General features: G+C 34.8%; 1 protein-coding gene across 2 annotated transcripts in view; it reads right to left on the bottom strand.

Moving 5' to 3' along the window:
• Positions 1-9,085: 9,085 nt before the first annotated feature.
• LOC123685733 overlaps positions 9,086-21,902 on the bottom strand; it is a 155,791-nt gene continuing 142,974 nt past the window's right edge. For both annotated transcript variants that reach the window (XM_045625572.1, XM_045625573.1), the window contains exons 5-6: positions 13,907-14,108; positions 9,086-11,993 (exon numbers count right to left, since the gene is read on the bottom strand). In XM_045625572.1, coding sequence (XP_045481528.1) covers positions 11,967-11,993; positions 13,907-14,108 — 229 coding nt within the window. In that variant the 3' untranslated portion in view covers positions 9,086-11,966. The remainder of the gene's footprint in view (positions 11,994-13,906; positions 14,109-21,902) is intronic.

Genomic DNA, 21,902 nt, shown 5'->3' with positions numbered 1-21,902 from the left:
CAAATTTCGAGTTCAAATTCATCCAAAAGCGGAAGCTCTACGAAGAATCGGTGAGCGATGCCATAATTAAAGATCTCTGATTAGCCGAATTTCGATCTCACCTGAAAAATTTTTTGTCCAAAAATTTTCGTAAAATTTTCTATACCTGACCCTTAAAAATTTTTTGAAAAATAAAAGTTCTTTCATGGGAATATTGTGTCATTTTATTGATTGATTCGACTATGTAGATAACGAAAATTCTTGCAGTTGTGCGGTCAGTACATTATTTCATAAATTATAGGCAAAAATATGAAACTTTCAAAGAAAAAATTGATAATTTTCCCGAAGCTGCCACTTCTTCTGGCCATGGGCTACGCACTTGAAACTCCACTATGTTTTAGAGCGGAAAATGAAGTTTGAAAACGTTTTTATTTGAGGGATCTGTGACGAATAATTCAGGAGATATAACGATTTTTAGAGGCAAATTTAGCGCCAATGAAGAAGTAATCGCCGAAACTGAAGCCTATTTTGAAGCGAAAGACAAATCGTACTACAAAAATGGTATCGAAAAATTGGAAGATCGCTATAATCGCTGTATCGCCCTTGAAGGCAACTTTGTTGAATAATATAATCGAATTTTGCCAAAAAAATGTGTTTTACAATGGTAGACCTAGGACTTTTCAATTGGCTTCTTATACCTACCGTTATGCTGTGTCCTAGGATGCAATTCGTGCACAATTGAGCTCTAAAGCTCCTGACTTCACGTCGGTGCTCTTCTAACTCTTTTTAAAAAGTGCGGGAACTAGCAGTGGCGTAACATGTATGTAATATTTTCGAGATATATAATTTTTTATTTTATTAATTTATGTGTTGTGCAAATGTGATACAATAAATAAAGAAATTATTGGAATACTTGAAATCAGTGACGACTCCAGCTTTCAAAAACAGGGGGGGCCAAGGGGGAGCCGGATTTTTTTGGGGGGGCCAAAGAATTAATACTGGAAAATTATAGTTCTGCTGATCTTGTAATTATTTCAGCCTAAGTATGTCAAATTATGGAAGGGACCGGGCCCATCTAGATCCCCTAGCGTCGCCACTGCTTGAAATTTTCAGGATGAACTTTGAGTGTATGTGGGCGGATGGTGAAAACTTTCGACTGTATGTCAATGCTTTTCTGGAATTTATCAGTGTAGCGTGAAAAAATACCTATAGCGTAGCCACGAACGAAGATTAATTTCTTCCATTTGCAAATTGAAATTCCCGAGTTTTCCGACATGTAATCTGTATTTTCTTTTTTTACCGACGCTGGCCTCGTTCAATGGATCATTGAGTTCAGAGAGTAGAACCGAACAGGAAATCCATTTGCCTAGGCTACATTCCTAAAAGCGTCGGAATTTCCTCAAAAAAGAATCCCATTAATTCGACACGTAAATTCTCTGCTGCCATCAAACGGATTTCTCCGCGCCATGCAAAATAACAATAACAATTTTCGTGTTCACATAGGCGTACAACTTCGCTCCGGCCGTTGTTTTCCGAAATTCGAGGCTTTATGTAAAAAACTTGTTATACATTTATGATTCGAAGTATTGTCCATTGCTGGCCACCACTTTCACCAATATTTCCGGCAGCGTACGGATCCCGCATTGAAAAAACTGGTCATCTTTTGAAGCAATCCACGAATCAATCCAATTTTTTACTTCTTCATAGGACCAGAAGTGCTGGTCAGCCAGGCCGTGTGCCATTGATCGATACAAGTGACAATCCGAGGGTGCAACATCTGGAGAATACGAAAGGTGGGGTAGTACTTTCCATTTCAACGTTTCCATGTATGTCCTGACCACTTTCGCAACATGGGTTCAGGCATTGTCATGCTGTAAATTCATTTTATCATATCTCTCGTTGTATTGCGGCCGTTTGTCTTTCAATGCTCGGCTCAAACGCATTAATTGTTTCAGTCGCTTGTATCAACCCATAATACTCTACGCCGAGCTGGTCCCACCAAATACTGAGCATGACCTTGGAACCGTGAATATTCGGTTTGGCATAGACGTAGAAGCATGGCTGGGGTATCCCCATGATTTTTGCGCTTGGGATTATCGTAATGATCTCTTTTTTTGTCTTCAGTCACAATACGATGCAAAAATTCCTTTTGTCTGTGCATTGCAAGCAGATATTCACAAGCAAACGAACGCCGTTCAATATCTCTCGGCTTTAACTCGTACGGCATCGAATTTCCTTATTTCTGAATTATTTCCATGACTTACAGGCGTTTTTAAATGGCTTGTTGCGTCATCACCAATGATCCTGCCAGTTATTGTTGCGTTTGACACGAGTCTTGATAAAGTACTGCCTTCAATTCTGCATATTCGTAAACCTTCTCCCTTCCACCTCCATGCAGGTCTTCGTCATTAAAATCTCGTTTTTGAAGCGATGAAACCACTCTCGACACGTTCTTTTACTAATAGCGGCCTCACCATAGGTATTTGAGAGCATTCGATGAGCCTCAGACGCAGATTTCTTTATATTGAAGCAGAAAATTGAACCTCCCGCAAATGACGAGAATTTGGCTCGTTTAATCGAGAATAACTTTATGATGCAGACACAAATCGACTAATATTTCGATGGCATATGTTCACAAATCCCTAAGCTTATTGTATGACATCTGCTATCTATTTATTTCGATTACCACTTACCGCTAAAACCATCTATTGCAAAATGGCGGAAGCAAAGTTGTACACCTAATAATAAAACTTTGGATAACGGACTGACGTCGGGTGTTCCACAGCGAAGTCATCTAGGGCCATTGTTGTTCTTTATTTTCATTAATGATATAAGAATCGTCATCCGCTTCGTCCGATTTTTTCTATTCGCGAAGATCTGTAGCTTTTTCCTTCAGTTAGTCGTTAGCTGGCGTTGCGGGACTGGAGTCGGATATGGAGGGTGTTGAAGACTGATCATTTCATGATTATTTCCCGTGTAGAATTTCCTATTACAGATCACTATTCCTTTGTCACAGGGCCGGCGTTAAGTGTGAAATATCGAAGCGATCGTTGCAGGCGGATAAATTTTAAGGGCGGCTATTCGGCCCAGTTTGCTGGTCGCTTTTTCGTATTTCATCCTTGATTATCAAGAACAACAAAAGGTTGTTTCGCTCCGCTGTGTTTGTCAACTTTTTCTGCAATGAAAATCTCCAAATCGCCTTTACTCAGCCGCCTGTATAATAAATACACATGACAGCCCAACCAATATGAACAGAATTCCCTATTACCCTCGTTGAAAGAGGGATAAAATCATTTTGTTCACAAAGACTGCTCATCGGAGCAGGGATGTCATGTTGTTATTGTTGCTTTGCCACCAGAAGCGTCGAATAATTCTTTACTTCACACCCCAAACTTACTCGTGGCGGCCCTGGTATGATTTCAAGGAATAAATTCATATAAACATGGGTCTGAAAACACTTTATTTTCAACATGCAGGGTGCTGTATTTTTCTAGTTCTAATTTTCTACATGGCATCTTCCCTTTACAAGATATTCAATTTAAATTTGGCATAAATATTTCAATTTATAGTTTAATCATGCTGATTTTGAATGCAAATCTACAAGGTGATATTTTTTGTGGAAGAGTGTCCGCTTATTTCCTCCAGAACTTTTTTTTGTTACCAATGATGAGTTTGGAAAATGTTTAAAAAAGTGGTCCAGTAATACACTTTTTGGTTTTTTGTAGTTTTGTCGTATCTAGCTGCTACAAATTTCGAGAAAACATTTCAAACAGTTCTCTAGTAATCCTCAGGAAAATCCAAATTATTATAAAGATTCAGTTAGTAGGCTGTAATGAATAAATCAATTAGCTTGGTACTTATTTACTGTAGGGAAGATTAATAAAGATTTGATACACTGGTATAAGCATCACAAAAAAGTAGGACAACAAGAAACACCCTGTATTTCGAAAACGAACCGTTTATAGGACTATTTATTCTTTGAATTATCCAAGGATTCTCTCATTTTCCTTCGTGATTCTAATTTAGGAACACCCTGTATAAGGCAAGAACTATCAAATCAGTAATCAAAAAAATGCTATTATTTCGAGTAATTTGGTTCAAACTTCGTTATCAAACCTTTTTTTCTCACATTACTGTTATGACTAAAAGTAGTCGTTAAAATTATTTAAACCCAAAAAAAAGATCTACGCCCTTGTTTCCTATTTTTATTTATTTCAATTCATTCTATAGAATAGTTCCAAGACAGATTGCTATGGAGGCGCATTCACCATTTTTCAACCAGATTTATTTTTTTGGGGTTCTATGAATCCAATATGTATTTTCCTCGAATTATGTACCTTTTACTTACATCCATAAAATCAAACGAATTTTTTCTCTGGCAAATGCAATATTTACATTTCCTTCAATTTCCTCCTATGTTGGGGTCCAGGATTTAGCAATCCTATACATTTGGCTTTGTGATTGCTGCTTTTTTCAAGATGCCTGAAATAAATCATGAGAGGTCTGGCTTCGTGCACGGGACACATAAGGCCTGTACAGGGTGTCCCAAACTCGATAATCACTAAATGCATCTCCAGAAGTATAAGACTGAGAGAAAAAATCTTCAAGAACACCCAATCTCTTTTTTCGAAATAATAAGTCAGTTTTCAAGTGAAATGTCTGTTTAAAATTTTGTTTGTGATTTCTCTTCCATGTTCACTTATGCAATAAGGACAAATAGTTTATATATTTGATTCATTGTTCTCTATCCGGACTTTTCAAGACCTTTACAAATTACTTAAGAGCATAGAGATCGTGCGAGAACCAGTTGTGTTCTGGGTAGGTTTTGTTACAGTGTTCCATCGCCACTTCAGACAGAGCACTATTATTTTTTTCAACCATCAAAGATTGATTTCTCCTCTAGATATTCGTTGTTTCATAAGGTTTATGACACTCAAAACATATCATAGAAATGAATTACTGTTTTAGAGATATAGAGAAGATTAGGAGTATTATAAATGGGACACCCCATTATTTCCAAAGTTTTTTTTAGCCGCAGATTTATCGAAAAGCATTCCGTTATCAGTTTTTCAAAAATTTCATTCATATCTTTAAAATGGTAATTAATTTCTATGATCTGTCATGAGTATTAGATAAACCATAAAAATTTCTGGAAAAAACGTTTTGCAATTTTTCGAATATCTCTAACAGAAACTTCAACTCGAGAACTAATCAAGATATCTATGATCAGCTCTTTCATTATCTATCTATCTATCTCATTATCATATGTTTATTTTGAAAAAAGAGAGCGGGGGTCCCTGAAGATTTTTTTCTCTAAGTCTTATAATTCTCAAGATGCTTTCAGTGAGCATCGAATTCAGTGACCCTGTACAGAGTGGGCAAATTTCAATGTTTTAGCACGACAACTTTCAAACCAAAGGTCACATACAAAATCTGATACCCCATTCACGTCCTCTTTTTCTGAGAAACTAATATGAGTAGTATTTATTTTTGGTCACCTTCTTTTATTTTCGACTTGCGAAAATTGGAAAATCATATTTTCCCTAGAATTGATGATAGAGCTCTGAAATCAAAACATTATACACGGACATTTTTACGTAGTATCCAGTGGCGTGCTAGTCTATTCAGCAGAATTTTTAATTGCGAAGCTATGACCCAAAGTTATGTTTTTTAAATAGAAACACCAGATTTTTGTGCCATTTTTTGAAAGCTAAATTTCAATCGATATAAATAATAGAAAATGGTCAACAAATTTTTATCATATAAGAATCTCAATATTTCCATAGTTTCAACTGTTGATGAGCACAGAAAAAGCTTTCTATAACAAGAGCCTTCTCCTTTCGTCAATCTCATTCACTACAGTATCTCTATGTCGCTTTTATGAGACCAGTCTTGGTGTTCTCAAATGTCGTTTGGTCCCCCTTCACATCCGTGGACACCTTTTTTCTTGAGAGAGTACAAAACAGATTCCTCAAATATGTTTCAATTAAAAATGGTTCATTTTCTTTCGAGTCTTTCTCTGCGAGTCGGTTGAGGGACCAGCTAACAGGCCAATTGAAAAGTCCCCGGTCTACCATAGTAAAACTAATTTTTTTGGCAAAATTCGATGATTGTTATTGCCTTCGAGGGTATACAGCGATTATAGCGATCATTCAAATTTTCGATACCATTTTTGTAGTACGATTTGTCTTGATGAAACAGCATCATTTTTTCTTCAAATGGGGCGGTTTTTTAACGATTTCATCCTTCAAACGATCCAATAACGTTATATAATAATCGCTGTTGATGGTTTGGCTCTTTTGGAGGTAATCAATGAATATTAAACCTTGCTCATCCCAGAATACTGATGCCATAACCTTGCCAGCTGACTGTTGTATTTTTCCTCGCTTTGGATTCAGTTCATTGTGTGCAGTCCACGGAGTAGGTAAATTGGACTCCGAAGTGAAATGATGGAGCCATATTTCTTCCATTGTCACATATCGACGAAAAAATTCAGGTTTATTGCGCTTAAACAGCTTCGAACACTGCTCAGAATCATTAACACGTTGTTGCTTTTGATCGATTGTGAGCTCGCGCGGCATCCATTTTGAACACAGCTTTCTCATGAACAAATATTCGTGAATGATATGAATGATGTACCGGGTTTTTCACCATAATTTGACCCCCCCTTTAACTTTGTTACTAGAAGAGGTACAAAAAAATGTTTTCTATAAGTTTCACGAAATCGACTAGTGTTTTTCAGAATGATTTCACAAAACGAAATATATACAGAGTGGGCAACATATTGATAGGAACTGTTTCTTTTTCTATATCTGACTAGCTCTTTTTTCCCTGATTTCGAATATATAAAATATGTTTGGCCTATCTTTCTTATTCTGAGTACCATAAAGTTTCAAATTTTAAGAACCACCTAAGCAATCTGCTTTCAAGGCTGCGATAATTCAGAATGCCCTTATTTGAGTTATCTCTTTGCATGGGCGCCCGCAGGGGGGGGCATGGCCCCCCCTGAGATTTTGATTGCCTCATTTTTCAGCACAACAACCTCAATATTACTTCCTCAATCCTAAGGACATGGAAAAAAGGAAATTAATGGATTCACAACAATTTTCCTGTTTTCAATGACAATCATGGACGCCTTATCGTTTTTCAGTAATTTTCATTTTGCCCCCCCTGAGAAAAATTTCTGCGGGCGCCCATGTCTCTTTGGCAACGATGTATAACATACGTTTGTCATTGAATAAAACAATTCATCGAATATGCACTACACAGAAGCGGAAACATTTGAAATATTTTCGCCTTATGTGGAGAACAATAAAAATGAGAAAGCTACAAGGAGAGAATATATGGAGTTGCATCCAAATGATCCAATTCCAATTTTTAGTGAAAAACTTATGTCATATCGTTGCCAACGAGATAACTCTAAAAAGGGTATTTTGAGTTATCGCAGCCTTCCACTTGAAAACTGATTACTTAGCTTGCCAGGTGGTTCTTATAATTTGAAACTCTGTGGTACTCAGAATAAGAGAGATAGGCCAAACATATGTTATATATTCAAAATCAGGGGAAAAAGAGCTAGTCAAATATGGAAACATATATAGGATGTTCCATTTGAAAAAATGAAGTTGCTATCAATATGTTGCCCACCCTATATATATTTCGTTTTGTGAAATCATTTTGAAAAACACTAGTCGATTTCGTAAACTTTTGTAGAAAACATTTTTTTGTACCTCTTTTATTAACAAAGTTAGAGGGGGGTGTCAAATTATAGGGAAAAACCCGGTACACCTTCTGATGATATCTTCACAATGTCTGCTATCTCGATCAATTTCACTTTACGCTCATTCAAAATTTTTGGATTTTTTCGTCTCGTCGGTGACAGCCTCTTTTGGACGTCCACTGCGTTCGCCGTCTTCGGTGCTCATTTCACCACGTTTGAACTTAGCATACCAATCAATGATGGTTGATTTTCCTGGTGCAGACCCCGGAAACTCTTCATCATGCCAAGATTCTGCTTCAACTGTATTATTTTTCCATCTTCCAAATAACAAAAGTAGCTGGACTCATAGCGGAATATCTCACAAACTAATAGTCGAATTGCTGTCAAATTTTGACACGTATCGTTTGAAGGTTGGTACTAACTGAAAATCATTTGGATTTAATACTAGCACCGCCATCTGTGCATTAGACCAGGTACTTTTCGATCGGCCTAATAAGTTTCAACTATTGATGAGTATACAGAAAAATAGAACTTCCTAGAACAAGAGCATGTGGATCTTTTCTAATCCATTCTGAGATATGAAAATTTATAAAATATATCTACATTCGAATTTTGTAGAAATTAGTAAAAAACATGAAAAGAATGAGATTGACGGAAGGAGTAGGCTCTTGTTATAGAAAGCTCTATTTGTCTGTGCTCATCCACAGTTGAAACTATGGAAATATTGAGACTCTTAGATGAAAAAAGGTTTTTGACCATTTTCTATTATTTATACTGATAAAAACCATACGATATTGTATATATTTTTGAAATCAGTTAAAATCAAGCTTTCAAAAAATGGCACAAAAATTTAGTGTTCCCATTTGAAAAAACATAACTTTGGGTCAAAGCTTCGAAATAAAAAAAACATGCTGTAAAGATTAGCACGTTGCTGGATTCTATGTAAGGAAATGGCTGTATAATTCCAGAGCTCTATCATCAATATTAGCGGAAGCCGGAAATATAATTTTTTTCCCATTTCGCCATTTTTCCAATTTTCGCTTATAACTCGAAAACAAGAGGAGGTGGCCCAAAAATAAATAACACTTTTGTTATTTTCTCAGAAAAAGAGAAGGGAGTATCAGATTTTGTCTATCTTCTCTGGTTTAAAAGATGTAGTGCTGAAACCCACCCTATACATAAGAAGGGAACTGTGATATGTCAATAATAATTTTTAAAGTAGGCTTGGTTATTTTTGCAGTGGTCTCTTTAAGTCACTATTGATTCGGAAAAACAAACATCATATTCAACTTTTATTCGAGTAGACCATTTGATGGGTATATACTACTGAATCAAATCGAACCATTTTGTGTGAGGATAGGAAGGGATTTCAGTAAAAAAAAAACATTCTTGCTTGCTAATATATATTTCATTTTATCTTCGGTAATTATAGGAGGATACAAATATAACATATGAAATGAATACTAAGTGTTAAATGAATGGTTTACATTAGACCCCATAAATAGGCATTGGCTAAGTATTGTCAGTATTTCATTCATCACAGAATGTCTATACGGTGGAAAATTCCACTTACTCACAAAGCCAATCAAATCGACTGCAAATTTCAGATTTTAAATTAACAACTTTTTAAACTACACTCCTTAAAGAACTATTCAACTTTTTATTTTACAAAGATGTGTTCATATCGTCCAAGTATTGGCCCTACGTATCTCCGATAGGAAGACATCGGAATACTTCTAAAGAGTTGAAGGTTTTCAAAATTGGCAATCGTTCATTTTCAAAAAATAGTCAACAACTAACCCAAATGCTGCCATTTTCGAACAAAACTTTCCGAAAAATTTGCCCGATCGATATGATATTCTGAGAGAGAATTGCAGATATAGAAGAATTGAAGGAATTTTTTTGGTATATTTTTAACACAATACTAAATTTTGACTTGCGGTATTTCCCTGTGGTTGAAATCATACTTGTTTTTTTGAGTTAGATACCAGATCATATATATTTTGATCTTTTTTGATGTCGACTAATTTCAAGCATTAAAATGGCAATATGTTGCTTCAATTGTTGGTACTTCGTACGAATTCTCATATTCAGAATCAGGTATTGGTTAGAACATTTCGATTTGCTGTAATTTTTTCTCAAGGTTGACAAAACTGAAATTATAATTTTATTCACGTAAATACCTAATTGTTTCTACCCCTGTACTCCGTTCAAATTTCTTCTTTATTGTCAATCACAATTTCTCAATTATATCTTGTCATTTAAACTGAATTAATTACGGGTTTGAAAGAAAATCATAAAATTGAAGTAGGATGGTAAAGAAAATGATTTTTTTAACCTTTTATCACGAACATCTTTATATTGACTTTATGTTTATCTATTTTAGCATATTTGAATTACTTATTCCTCTGAATATTCACCCCTCAAAGAATTACATATATCGGAATTGAAACTTTGTATATTTGAAGAGAATTTTCATTACGAAATGAATCTGATGAATCTAAGATAGGTTTTTGATTTAACAGTTCTCAAAGACCTTTAAACTACTCATGGCAGTGAAAATGGGATCTCAGAAAGATGTAGGATTTCGAAAAATAGATTTTTTTATTGAAATCTCAATTTAAAAAGTCAATATCACCGCGGTTATCAATTTATTGTCTTCTTCACTTTCCTCGATATATGTTCTGTACGAATACCTGATTCGGGTTCAAATTTTGATCATTCTTCAACATCTTTGATTATTCCATCATGAAGGAAGACTGCAAACACTTTACTATTTGGCATCTCAGAGTTCATCAGGTTTAATAGAATTTCTGATACTAGGAGGTATAAACATTTAGTCAACAAGATGATTTCACTTATGCAAAATTCTAGGTGCTCTAAAGCTCAGTGTTCTAAATTAAGCCTAATTTTGTCGGATGTTGTTTTGATCATATCAATATCATTCAGATATGTTATTTTAGTGATATTCTTCGTTTCTGATATTTTTCCAGGAAGACGTACCGAACAATCTATCTAGATTAGGTTGATGTAAAAACCTTAGTATTTGAAAGTACTTATCAATCTTAATTATTTTTTATAACTCTAAATATCCCTGAATCAAAGAATCAAACCAATTCTATTATAGTCGTCATTCACTGATGACAGGCCTTTAATTTACACCTTTTCTTATAATTCATTAAGTTATATATGTATGAAAGCTGATAATATTTTCCTTTGTAAAGATTTATTTAGAATTTGCATCTAATCTAACATTATCCCTAAAACATTCATCTATCCTAATGCTGATATTTAATTTGTGATCCCAAGAAGAAACTAAAGGTACTTTTTCCAGAGGAAGATATGTTGGTAATTATATCATAGAAATATATCTTATTTTTTCAAGAGAGGATTGAAATAAATCTTCGATTGTATTCAGAAGATTAAACTATTGGAAACAAATATCTGAGATGATAAAAATCACACCAGCCATTATGATCTGAAGTCATCCTTTCTTCTTCTACACATCCACTAAATAAATTTTTCAAGGTCTATTCGATCATTTGAAAAAAAAAACAAAACTGAAGGAAATGAAATGCTATAAATCATGTGACATTTAGTCATGAGAAATACTGAACGTAGCCGATAAATTGAAATCTTTTTGAAATTGAAATAATTCAAATCCTCCAAAATAATTAAATATTCCTTGTTTGTACTCATCCTCATATTCTGTTACATTCTCCCTCATTAGTGTTATTTTGAAAAAAAGTGTGAATATCACGAATCATCACAGCCCCTGCAATAACAGAACTGTCAATTCGAACTATTTGTACTCTTCTCCATTATAACTATAGGAGATTTTCTTTAAACCTGAAATCTGAAATTTTGAATATAACAGAAAAAAAATCGAAAAATAAATTTTCGTACAAAGTGATAATTATAAACTACGTTCAGTTGTTCTTTGAAAAATCAAAACAACATCCGTGAGATGAGCACCCCTTAATAGAAAATCAGTCGATTTCTGATAGTTTATAAACATTTTTTTACATTTAGTTCAACAATAATTGTTTCGAAATGTACATATCTTCAAAGTCTCACCGTCGAATCTATCTCAAACAGTTTATCTTTCTTCTGTGATGTTTTCTCTCGATATTTTTACAATTTTACAATTTGAATATTGTGACTGAGGTTGAAACAACTGAACTGTCTGTGGAAGTGTTGAAAAGCCTATCATGGATAAAACATCGAATCAAACAACATTAAGTAACATTTTCTTGAATGGGCTTCCACTTTATATGTAGAATCCATCATAATCAGTCTGAAAATTGAAGTTGAAGTTGAAAAATATGTATATTTCATTCGAATTTGAAGAAAAAATAAAACAGAATATGTCATATGTATATAAATTATGTAAGTAAAAGAAATGAGATGTGATTTGAATATGCGTCCCTGTATGTTGTGTACACTTCGCCAAAAAACGCAACACTGAAAATAAGGCAAAAGTTCAAGATAAATTTTCGTCAGAACTGTACTGGACTGATTTGGACGTTTTTTTAATGAGGTAATTTTCTTCTGAACCTTAGTGAGTAAATCATATGCGTATAAAAATCTCTATTTTATAAAAACCGGGTGACGCAATTATAGTTTTTTCTTTTCATAAAACTTGTAACTTTTGAAACATCACTTATCGAGAATAGGGTCCCAGGTAATGTTAATTAAATTCAATAAGATCATGTCATGCTATGAAATGTTGTTTCTCGAGTAATAAAAAGATAATGAAGTGAATTAAAAAAAAACAGTTGAAAAACGATAAGGCTAAAGTGTGCGCTCAATTTCCAATTGATAATGTAACTTATATATTGGTTGAAAATATATTTGATTTGATTTGATTTGATTTGATAATAAAAAAAAAAAAAAATACCGTTACACTCTACAGAGTATATATGTTGATACACATACGGTTTACACGCCTACGTTCAGGACGAAATAACCTGTCATTAAAAAAAACGTCTAAATCGGACAAGTAGTTTTGACAAGAATCTTTATCATCTGCCTAAATTTTAGTGGTAAATTTATTGGCGAATTGTATGTTCCCCAATTTTGATGTCAAAGGTCAAAGTGACGTCTATCTAATTGATCAATCGGAAAAGGCGACATATTTATCTATTACTTCGTCACATGGTATGGGAGATAGCCATTCTTTCTAAGTCCTACAAGGGTGTTCCGGAAATGAGAGATTCCTTGGATTAATTAAAGAAAAAAGTTCTATAAAGATGGACCCGCAAACGATTTGTTTGCAAATTGAATAAATAAGTACCAAAACTTATAATTTATTCATTCATGACAGCTTACTAATTTGAACTTAGTAAAAAATCGTATTTCCCTGAGGATCATTAGAAAATTATTTGAATTTTTTTTCTCGAAATCGGTAGTAGATACGACGAAACTACAAGAAACTGAAAAGTGTGGTACTGGGTCAGAGTTTCTTTTTGCTTTTTTCTAAAATACCAGTGGGCCTCCAAATAAAAGTTTTAGAGGCAAAAAGCGGGCTCTGTTCCAGAAAACATCTCACCCTATGAATTTCCATCCACAATTAGCATATCACATTATGAGAACTTCAAATTGGAATATTTATGCCAAATTTGAGTTGAATATCTTTTTGATGGTAAAGTGCTATGAGAAAAAAAACTTTAAAACCTGTATTTCGACAACAACTCATTTGCTAGTTCATGAGACTTTATTCTTAAAATGATCCGAGGAATCTGCTATTTTCGTTTGTATCTCCAATTACGGAACACCCTGTATAATAGGTACCCTGAATTAGTAAGGTTTTGACCTCATTTTCAAATTTTCTGTGATTCAAGGATTTAATTTTACAATCCAAGTGACTGTGAAGCTTGACTCCAATACAGTTTGGTGTTCACTTTGGTTGGTGACCTTTCCTGCCTTTGCTTATCAAATTACTATGGTTCTATGGTTTTTGAGTAATTTGGAAAACAAAAATTCAGATGGTTATAACTCCGAAACTTTAGGTGAATTTTGTATATTACCGAACTCTCTAGCGTTTTCTGACCAATCTGACCTCCAATGTATTTTAAAAAATGCTCTTTCCTTCAAAAGTTATGGTGTTTACGGTAGAAACAGTGTTACTGAAGTAGAGAAAGGACCACTTATTTGTTTTTCATAGTATAAATCGAATAAAGAATAAAATTCTATAATTTATTTACTTACATAGGCAAATGAACTACTCAATAAATTTTCTGGGGATTTGGATTTGATTCTTGGGTAACCATAATCCTCTATGTACTGTTCAACAGGCTCTTGGCGGCTAGAGGGTGCCAACAAATCTGGAAACTGTATAAGCCCCTGACGACCCAAGTAATGGTCAGGCTCTGGAGCTGGTTGTTCTTCCATGTCGTATAAATCGGGATACCTATAACAAAAAGGAAACCAACATTTTTTATAGGGTCGCTCACCTGAAGAATGAGACATTCCATTCTACATTTCAGTCGGCTTCTATACCAGACGAAAAGCAAGATAAAATACGGAAAATTTTATACAAGCGTAAAATATTTAAAGGTATCCCAAAATAAATGAACTCGTCGAAAAAATGCATACCAAATGATATAGGGTGTTTTTTTTCGAGGTATATAACTTTAAGTTGCCATTACTGTTCAAGATAGCGACCGATTAAACAGCTGTCAAGTGATTTATTCTCAGTTTGGTTTGGCAATTCATCATGAATAGACTCACGCCTGAACAACGCTTGCAAATAGTGCAACTTTATTTCGAAAATAATGGTTCTGTGCGGAATACGTATCGCTCACTACGTCCATTTTATTTTGTTTAGCGATGAAGCGCACTTCTGGTTGAATGGCTACGTCAACGAACAAAACTGCCGCATTTGGAGTGAGGCTAATTCTCAAGTGTATGTCGAAACACCGTTACATTCAGAAAAACTGACTGTTTGGTGCGCTTTATGGGCTGGTGGAATCATTGGTCCGTACTTCTTCAAAAACGACGATGGCCAGAACATTACAATCGATGGTGATCGGTATATAGCCATGATTACTAACTTTTTCATTCCTGAATTAAACAACCATGATGTCCAGGAGCTGTGGTTCCAACAAGACGGCGCAACATGTCACACAGCTCGTGCCACAATCGATTTATTGAAAGATACGTTTGGTGACCGCCTTATTTCACGTTTTGGACCTGTGAATTGGCCTCCAAGATCTTGTGATTTAACACCGCTAGACTACTTTTTGTGGGACTATGTAAAGTCATTGGTCTATGCGGATGAGACACAAATCCCTGACCATTTGGAAGACAACATTCGCCGTGTTATTGCCGATATACGGCCACAAATGTCGGAAAAAGTCATCGAAAATTGGACGTCCAGATTGGACTACATCCGAGCCAACCATGGCAGTCATATGCCAGAAATCATATTTAAAATGTAATGCCACAAGATTATCTTGCGGATAAATAAAATTCATGTCAATCGAATAATCCATCGTTGTTTTATTGCAATTTAAAGTTCTATAGCTCTAAAAAAAACACCCTTTACAATCACAAGGCATATTTTTTTATTGAGTATTACTTATGGCTTAGCCATCGTAATGTGTGGATGCAATCTCAGAAGAAAATCAAGAAATCTCCCGTTGATAACATTTATTTACATTATGTAATTTCTAATTTAATATTCTGACATTTACACCATCACAACTTTTAGAGTACCTATCTCTTTATGCACTTTAAATTATCTACCCGACATCAAAATGGTGAAAACTATATTTTCTGATCCAAGGTATCGAATCGAGACCTAATGATAACAATCAGAATCTAATTGGAAGAGAAGCTAGAATTTTTTATGTATTGAGTTTTTACTCTTTCGAGACTTTGTTGATCACAGGAATGACTGATAGAATAAAAGGATGAGGGTAAAATGACTAATCTGGCTTCTCAAACTTGGGAAGTGAAAGTTTCGGACGTTACTTTCAAAAGTTATCCAAGAAAAATTTGCTCGTCTCCCCCATTTATTGTACTGGTTGGGACAAGATATTGAATGAGATTTGGCAGACCGGTTTTCGCTGATTTTATCCGGACCTGGACAACATTCGTGAAAACTTTTCCAGTATAAGCTTCGTCGGGTTTTGTTTTATTCCTATTCCCTATTCATATTTGAAGAACATGTGAAAACCATTAATCTAAAATATCAACCAAAATGTAGGTATTGTTGCAGCCATTACACATTTTAATTGACTATCAGTTTTTATGATTTGAAAAATCTGTCCTTCGGATGAATTTTCTTGGAGCTATCTGCATCATATTACAAATATACTACTCCACAAAAATCGAGGAAGTTCAACAATTTTGTAATCGTTTCAAAAATTGCCGATACATGTCCACCAAATGTTCATTTATGAGAAAAAAAATTCTTATATGTATCTGAATGGTTTTTTTGCCCCTCGTTGATAACTTCGTTAGTTTCAGGCATGTTCTTATCATTCGCATATCTAAAAATTTTGGATCAGTTGTTGTTTTACGTTCTTACAGGGCTGTCGCTAGGGGTTAGGCAAGGTAGGCAGTCGCCTAAGGCGGCAAAAGTCAAGGGCGGCATTTCAAGCTTGATCAACAATAATCACATAAGTAGAAATTCAAAGGACCAAATGAGATTTAATTCAGTCAGCAACAACAGAAAGAAAACCTTCAAATTTAATCAACATCAAAAACCATAAAAGGTCCGCATTATAGATTATACTCATAAATATCCCGATGTGGCGTGATCCCCTCATAGTGCTGTTTACGAGTTATTAACGTTAAAAAAAACACATGCACTCATCAGGCTTGTCGGCGTTCCCTTTACGTTGCCGAATTTTATTGCCACTTGGGGTTCTGGATAATTTTCTTTTCAATTCCCTAATCAGAATGTTGATTCCTCAGAATGGAATGCAAAATATAAGAAAACGATTCCATTTCATCATTTCGAACTGGTTTTTTTGTTTTCTTTTTTTTATTTTCATTATTTCATAACACATTACATTATTTTATAATATTCTTCATTTTGTATATCAAATTAACTAGTGTTGAACGTGGGCGCATTCGAATTAGATAATGGTTCATCCGCATCATCCGATTGTTTTATTCGATAATCCTAAACAAAAAAAAAAAACAATTTTCAAGCTTTTTCTAAAATCGAAACTGCGCTAGGAACCTGAAACTGCAGGGCTCACTCTAGAGGGGTGGCAAATAATGGAGAGAGGCATTATCTACATTTACTGAACGAATTAAATTTTTTTTTTTCATTTAAACGAATTTCACTAATGATTTTTTTCATCAAATTCACTAATCTTAAACATTTTTGCATAGTGAATATCTGTAACATCTATTCGAATTTAAAATAACAGTTCATTTGCATCATCCTGTTTTTCAATTTCATCATATCAAAAAAAAGAGAAATAAAGAAATGTTCACATCTGTCAGGATCTGAAACCTGAACACAATTAATATATTTTATCATTTATTCATTAGAATTCAGTTGAGCACGTTTATTGTTTACTATTCCACTTATCCTGAATCATTTATTGGATTAAAATTTGAATTCATTAAAAATAATTACACTTGAAATACATTTTTTTTTCCTAAAACACTTTGTATGAAAAAGTGTGGAGTTTTTTCACTTCCACACTAAATTTTTGAAATTCTTTCGCTTAGTCCGAAATCCCAAACCTTAAAGGGTTCCGATTTGTATTTTTTCCTGGTCGGTAGAAACGCTTGACCAGGCACCGGACCCCAATTATCTAATATTAATTTTTATTATTCTGCAGAGTTAGCTTCAGTTAGGGCGGCAAAATGGGTCTCTTCAAAATGGAGCTTCAGTTTGGCTAGCGACAGCCCTGCGTTCTTACAATCAACTTTGATTGTTGTTTTGAAATAATGCCTAGACGCGAACTTGGTGCGGGTGAAGCCAATAGAGCTATTCAGAGAGATGTTGCGAATTTCTTTCAAGTTGGTGAAAGCGTAGTTCCGACTCATTCATCAATATCGAGAAACTGGAAACGCTTCTGGTGTTTTGGTTCGATTGAAACAGCTCGTCGAAGATTCTGAGGCTTTAATCTACATTCTCGACGACTTCTGAGAAGGATTTCATTATCTCAAAATCATATGCGACTGCGATTGGAATGGGCCAATGAGAACGTGAATTGGAACAATCAATGGAGGTCTGTATTGTCCATAGATGAGTCGAGATATGGATGGTTTTTGGATAGTCGGCGTGTTCGTTTATGGACCAATCTTCTGATGACCAGAAATCGCATATCGGTTCAGGAAATTCATCCGTTCAGAGGTGGTACAGTTACTGTTTGGGAAGACATTTGTTTGAATGGACGTACAGAATGGACTAGTTTAGTGATGTTGATAATACTATATTTGACACGATAGAATTAAAATATAGAGCAAAACTGATAAATCAGTGAAAAAATTTTGGAAATCCATCGATAAATGACTGAGAAATAGATTATTTAAATTTACGTATTTTAACGCGGAACGTCTTTGGTCTGTGACGTCACGGCACTTGCCTGTGATCCCTACACCATAAATTACGTTTAAAAATACTTAGCCGCGCCAAGGGTATAGCGCCGTTTGTAGTTGTACAGTGTAGTTTTAACTCGAGTTTTGTTTTTATATCACCATAATGGAAGAAGGCTTCGTGAAAGGACAAAGTGACAATTTGCCTAAAATAGATATATTCGCAGTGATGGAGTTTTTTTCTTCAAATCCATCTTATGTCAGTGCTGAAATAAAAGGAATTAGACTTTTCAAGTAAGTATCTACTTTTGAGTTTGCTTCGTCATGGTTCAACTTATAATGATGATTTATTTAAAAAACGTTTCATGAACAGTTTGTAGTTGAGTACTGGTGGTTGAAGTCTATCAATGGCAAAATATATTTATGTGAGGAGTAAAAAGTAAAAAGAGAAAAAAGTAATCTATATGTATGTATATAGTAAGTTATTTCAGCCATCGTGTAACGAACAAAACACGACACGAACGGCACAAGTGATTGTACACCAATGAATTCGTAAGCACTCTGCGAATACCAGTCGTCTAGTGTGTGACGTCACGCCACTTACACGTACTATGAAATTATTCTTCCAAGCGCAACTTCAAAGTCCCATAACTTTTTCATTTCTAGAGATATTTCAATGATTCTTCCACATTTTCGTTTCATTTCACTTAAATTTTTAGAATTAATTCTTAACAAAAAAATGAAAACTAGTCCATTGTTGGTGCTTGATGCATGAATGTGAAGATCTACAAAGAGCAAGTTAATGACTAACATTATTCCATTATTTCATGCTACCATTAGGCCAAATTCCTTGTTTTTGGATGATAATACGTCACCTCATCGTGCGAGAATTGTCGATGAAGCTCTGGAAATCCACGGTATTCCGCATTTGGCCTTGCCCTCTCGGTCGCCAGACCTCAATTCCATTGAAAACGTTTGAGATCAGCTATAGAGAGCTTTAGATTCTCACCAATCAACTCCTCATACGCTTCAAGAACTAAAGCGGCTCTTACCACAACTCTGAAGAGAAATTGAACAAGGCTGCTTCAACAATATGATCGAAAGTATGCTAACGTGTTGTCATGCTGTGGTTTATGTTCTAGAAGGCCATACTACTCAAAATAAATTTTCAACTGAAAATGTGGAACCCATAAAGGAATGGGCAAAAAAATAATTTAGATAAGTGAGTAAACATTTAGATCTATCATACTTGAAAAATCGCTGAAGAAAAATGGAAACTTTTGAAACAGTCTCAGAAGTTCTAAGCTTCCTTACTTTTTGTGGAATAGTATATTATTTACTACAATGCATGATAAAAAATGATGCTTAGTTGTCAGATTACAGGGTGGAATCGGAAGTGCCTCAGGGTTCTCATTTGGGACCACGCCTTTTCAGATATACTGGGGGGCTACACGATTCTTTTGAAAATTTGGTTTCTTGGGCAGGAAACACTGTTTTATCGATCTGAAATATCTCTTATCAGTGTGTTATGAACCATAAAAATTGTCGGAAAAAAAATGGAATATTATGTTATGGAATTTTTTTAATATATCAAACAGAAGCACCTATTCCTCAGAAAAACCCTGTAACTCGAGAACGAATCATCTTTGATCTGTTCTCTAATTATTATTCAACATAGTTGCCTTCGAGGGCGATACAGCGATTATAGCGATCTTTCAACTTTTCGATACCATTTTTGTAGTACGATTTGTCTTTCGCTTCAAAATAGGCCTCAGTTTCAGCGATTACTTCTTCATTGACGCTAAATTTCTTTACAGCGAGTATCTGGCGAATACGGTGGATGCAGAAGCAATTCGAAGCCCAATTCATGCAATTTTGCCATTGTTTTCATTAGCTTGTATATGGCGCATTGTCTTGATGAAACAGCATCTTTTTTTCCTTCAAATGGGGCCGTTTTTTAACGATTTCATACTTTGAACGATCCAATAACGCTATATAATAATCGCTGTTGATGGTCTGGCCCTTTTAAAGGTATTCAATGAATAGTATACCTTGCGCATCCCGGAATACTGACGCCATAACCTTGCCAGCAGACTGTTGTATTTTTCCACTCTTTGGATTCAGTTCATTGTGTGCAGTCCACGGAGTAGGTAAATTGGACTCCAGAGTGAAATGATGGAGCCATATTTCTTCCATTGTCACATATCGACGGAAAAATTCAGGTTTATTGCGCTTAAACAGCTTCGAACACTGCTCAGAATCATTAACACGTTGTTGCTTTTGATCGATTGTGAGCTCGCGCGGCATCCATTTTGAACACAGCTTTCTCATGAACAAATATTCGTGAATGATATGAATGATGTACACGTTCAGATGATATCTTCATAATGTCTGCTATTTCTATCAACTATACTACGGTCATTCAAAATTATTTGCTGAACTTATTTGATTTTTCTTTCGTCAGTGATAGCCTCTTTTGGGAGTCCACTGCGTTCGCCGTCTTCGGTGCTCATTTCACCACGTTTAAACTTAGCATACCAATCAATGATGGTCGATTTTCCTGGTGCAAACCCTGGAAACTCTTCATCAAGCCTAGGTTTAGCTTCAACGGTATTTTTTCCCTTCACAAAGCAATATTTCATCAGCACAAGAAATTTTTTTTTTTACTTTTTTTTTCAATTAACAAAAGTAGCTACACTCATAAAGCAATATCTTACAAACTATTGGTCGAACTGCTGTCAAATTTTAAAACGTATCGTTTGAAGGTTGGTACTAACTAAAAATCATATGGATTTAATACTAGCACTGCCATCTGTGCATCAGACCGGGGACTTTTCAATTGGCCTAATATTTGTACCTACGTATAAATTACTGAATTGTTTTCTTTGTGATATTCGAAAATTTATGTCTACTAGTTTATGTTCATGACCACCAGTAAATTTATTTAAGTTTATGGTAAAAAAATACAGCTTCAGAATTGGATCAATGATTTTGACTGAATTCCAAATGAATCAAATCGAAAAATTATGAAATCAACAAAAAATTATTGGGCAAAATAAGTAGATACAATTTTACTACTGAGAACTTTCAGAAATTATGAACCATTTTGTCTTCACGCCCAGTTGTCGAAAAATATATTTTTTTTCTATGAATGTTCTGAATATTTGAGCGTTCTGTGAACTCTAAATGTCTCAAGAAAGGTTTTCTGCCCGATTGATTGTCAACAAGAATATAACTCCATTCAACAAGTGTCCATAAAAGAAATAACACAAAATTTAAATTCATCTTTCAAATCCAAATAACGAAAGCAGGCAAAGCTCTTACTCATGAATGGAATAATTATAGGTAATTGTTGGGGTTTCCTCCTTACGTCGGTCTACCCACGCTTCTCACTCAATTGGAAGGGAAATGTATTTCGAAAAATTCATCCCCTTTCTCGTTCGCTACTGATTTACATTTGGAACTTGTTATTTATGTCTGTTATTCACGATCGAATCGAAATTGGCGTGTGTAAGTAAATCTGCATTTGGGTTTCTGCAGGATTTGGAAGCCGCTAAACCTATTAACAAGGCCCTAGATGTAGAAATGAAAAAATATGTTTATGTGAGACACGACGTTTGTGGTTACTTTTCGAAATCATTCAAGAAAAAACAAACCAACTCTCTTTATTTTACTGTTATCATTTTGAGTAGTTTAG

The sequence above is a fragment of the Harmonia axyridis genome, chromosome X, assembly GCF_914767665.1.
Source record: "Harmonia axyridis chromosome X, icHarAxyr1.1, whole genome shotgun sequence".
Taxonomy (NCBI): Eukaryota; Metazoa; Arthropoda; class Insecta; order Coleoptera; family Coccinellidae; genus Harmonia; species Harmonia axyridis.
This window is presented reverse-complemented; position numbering and strand designations above follow the sequence as displayed.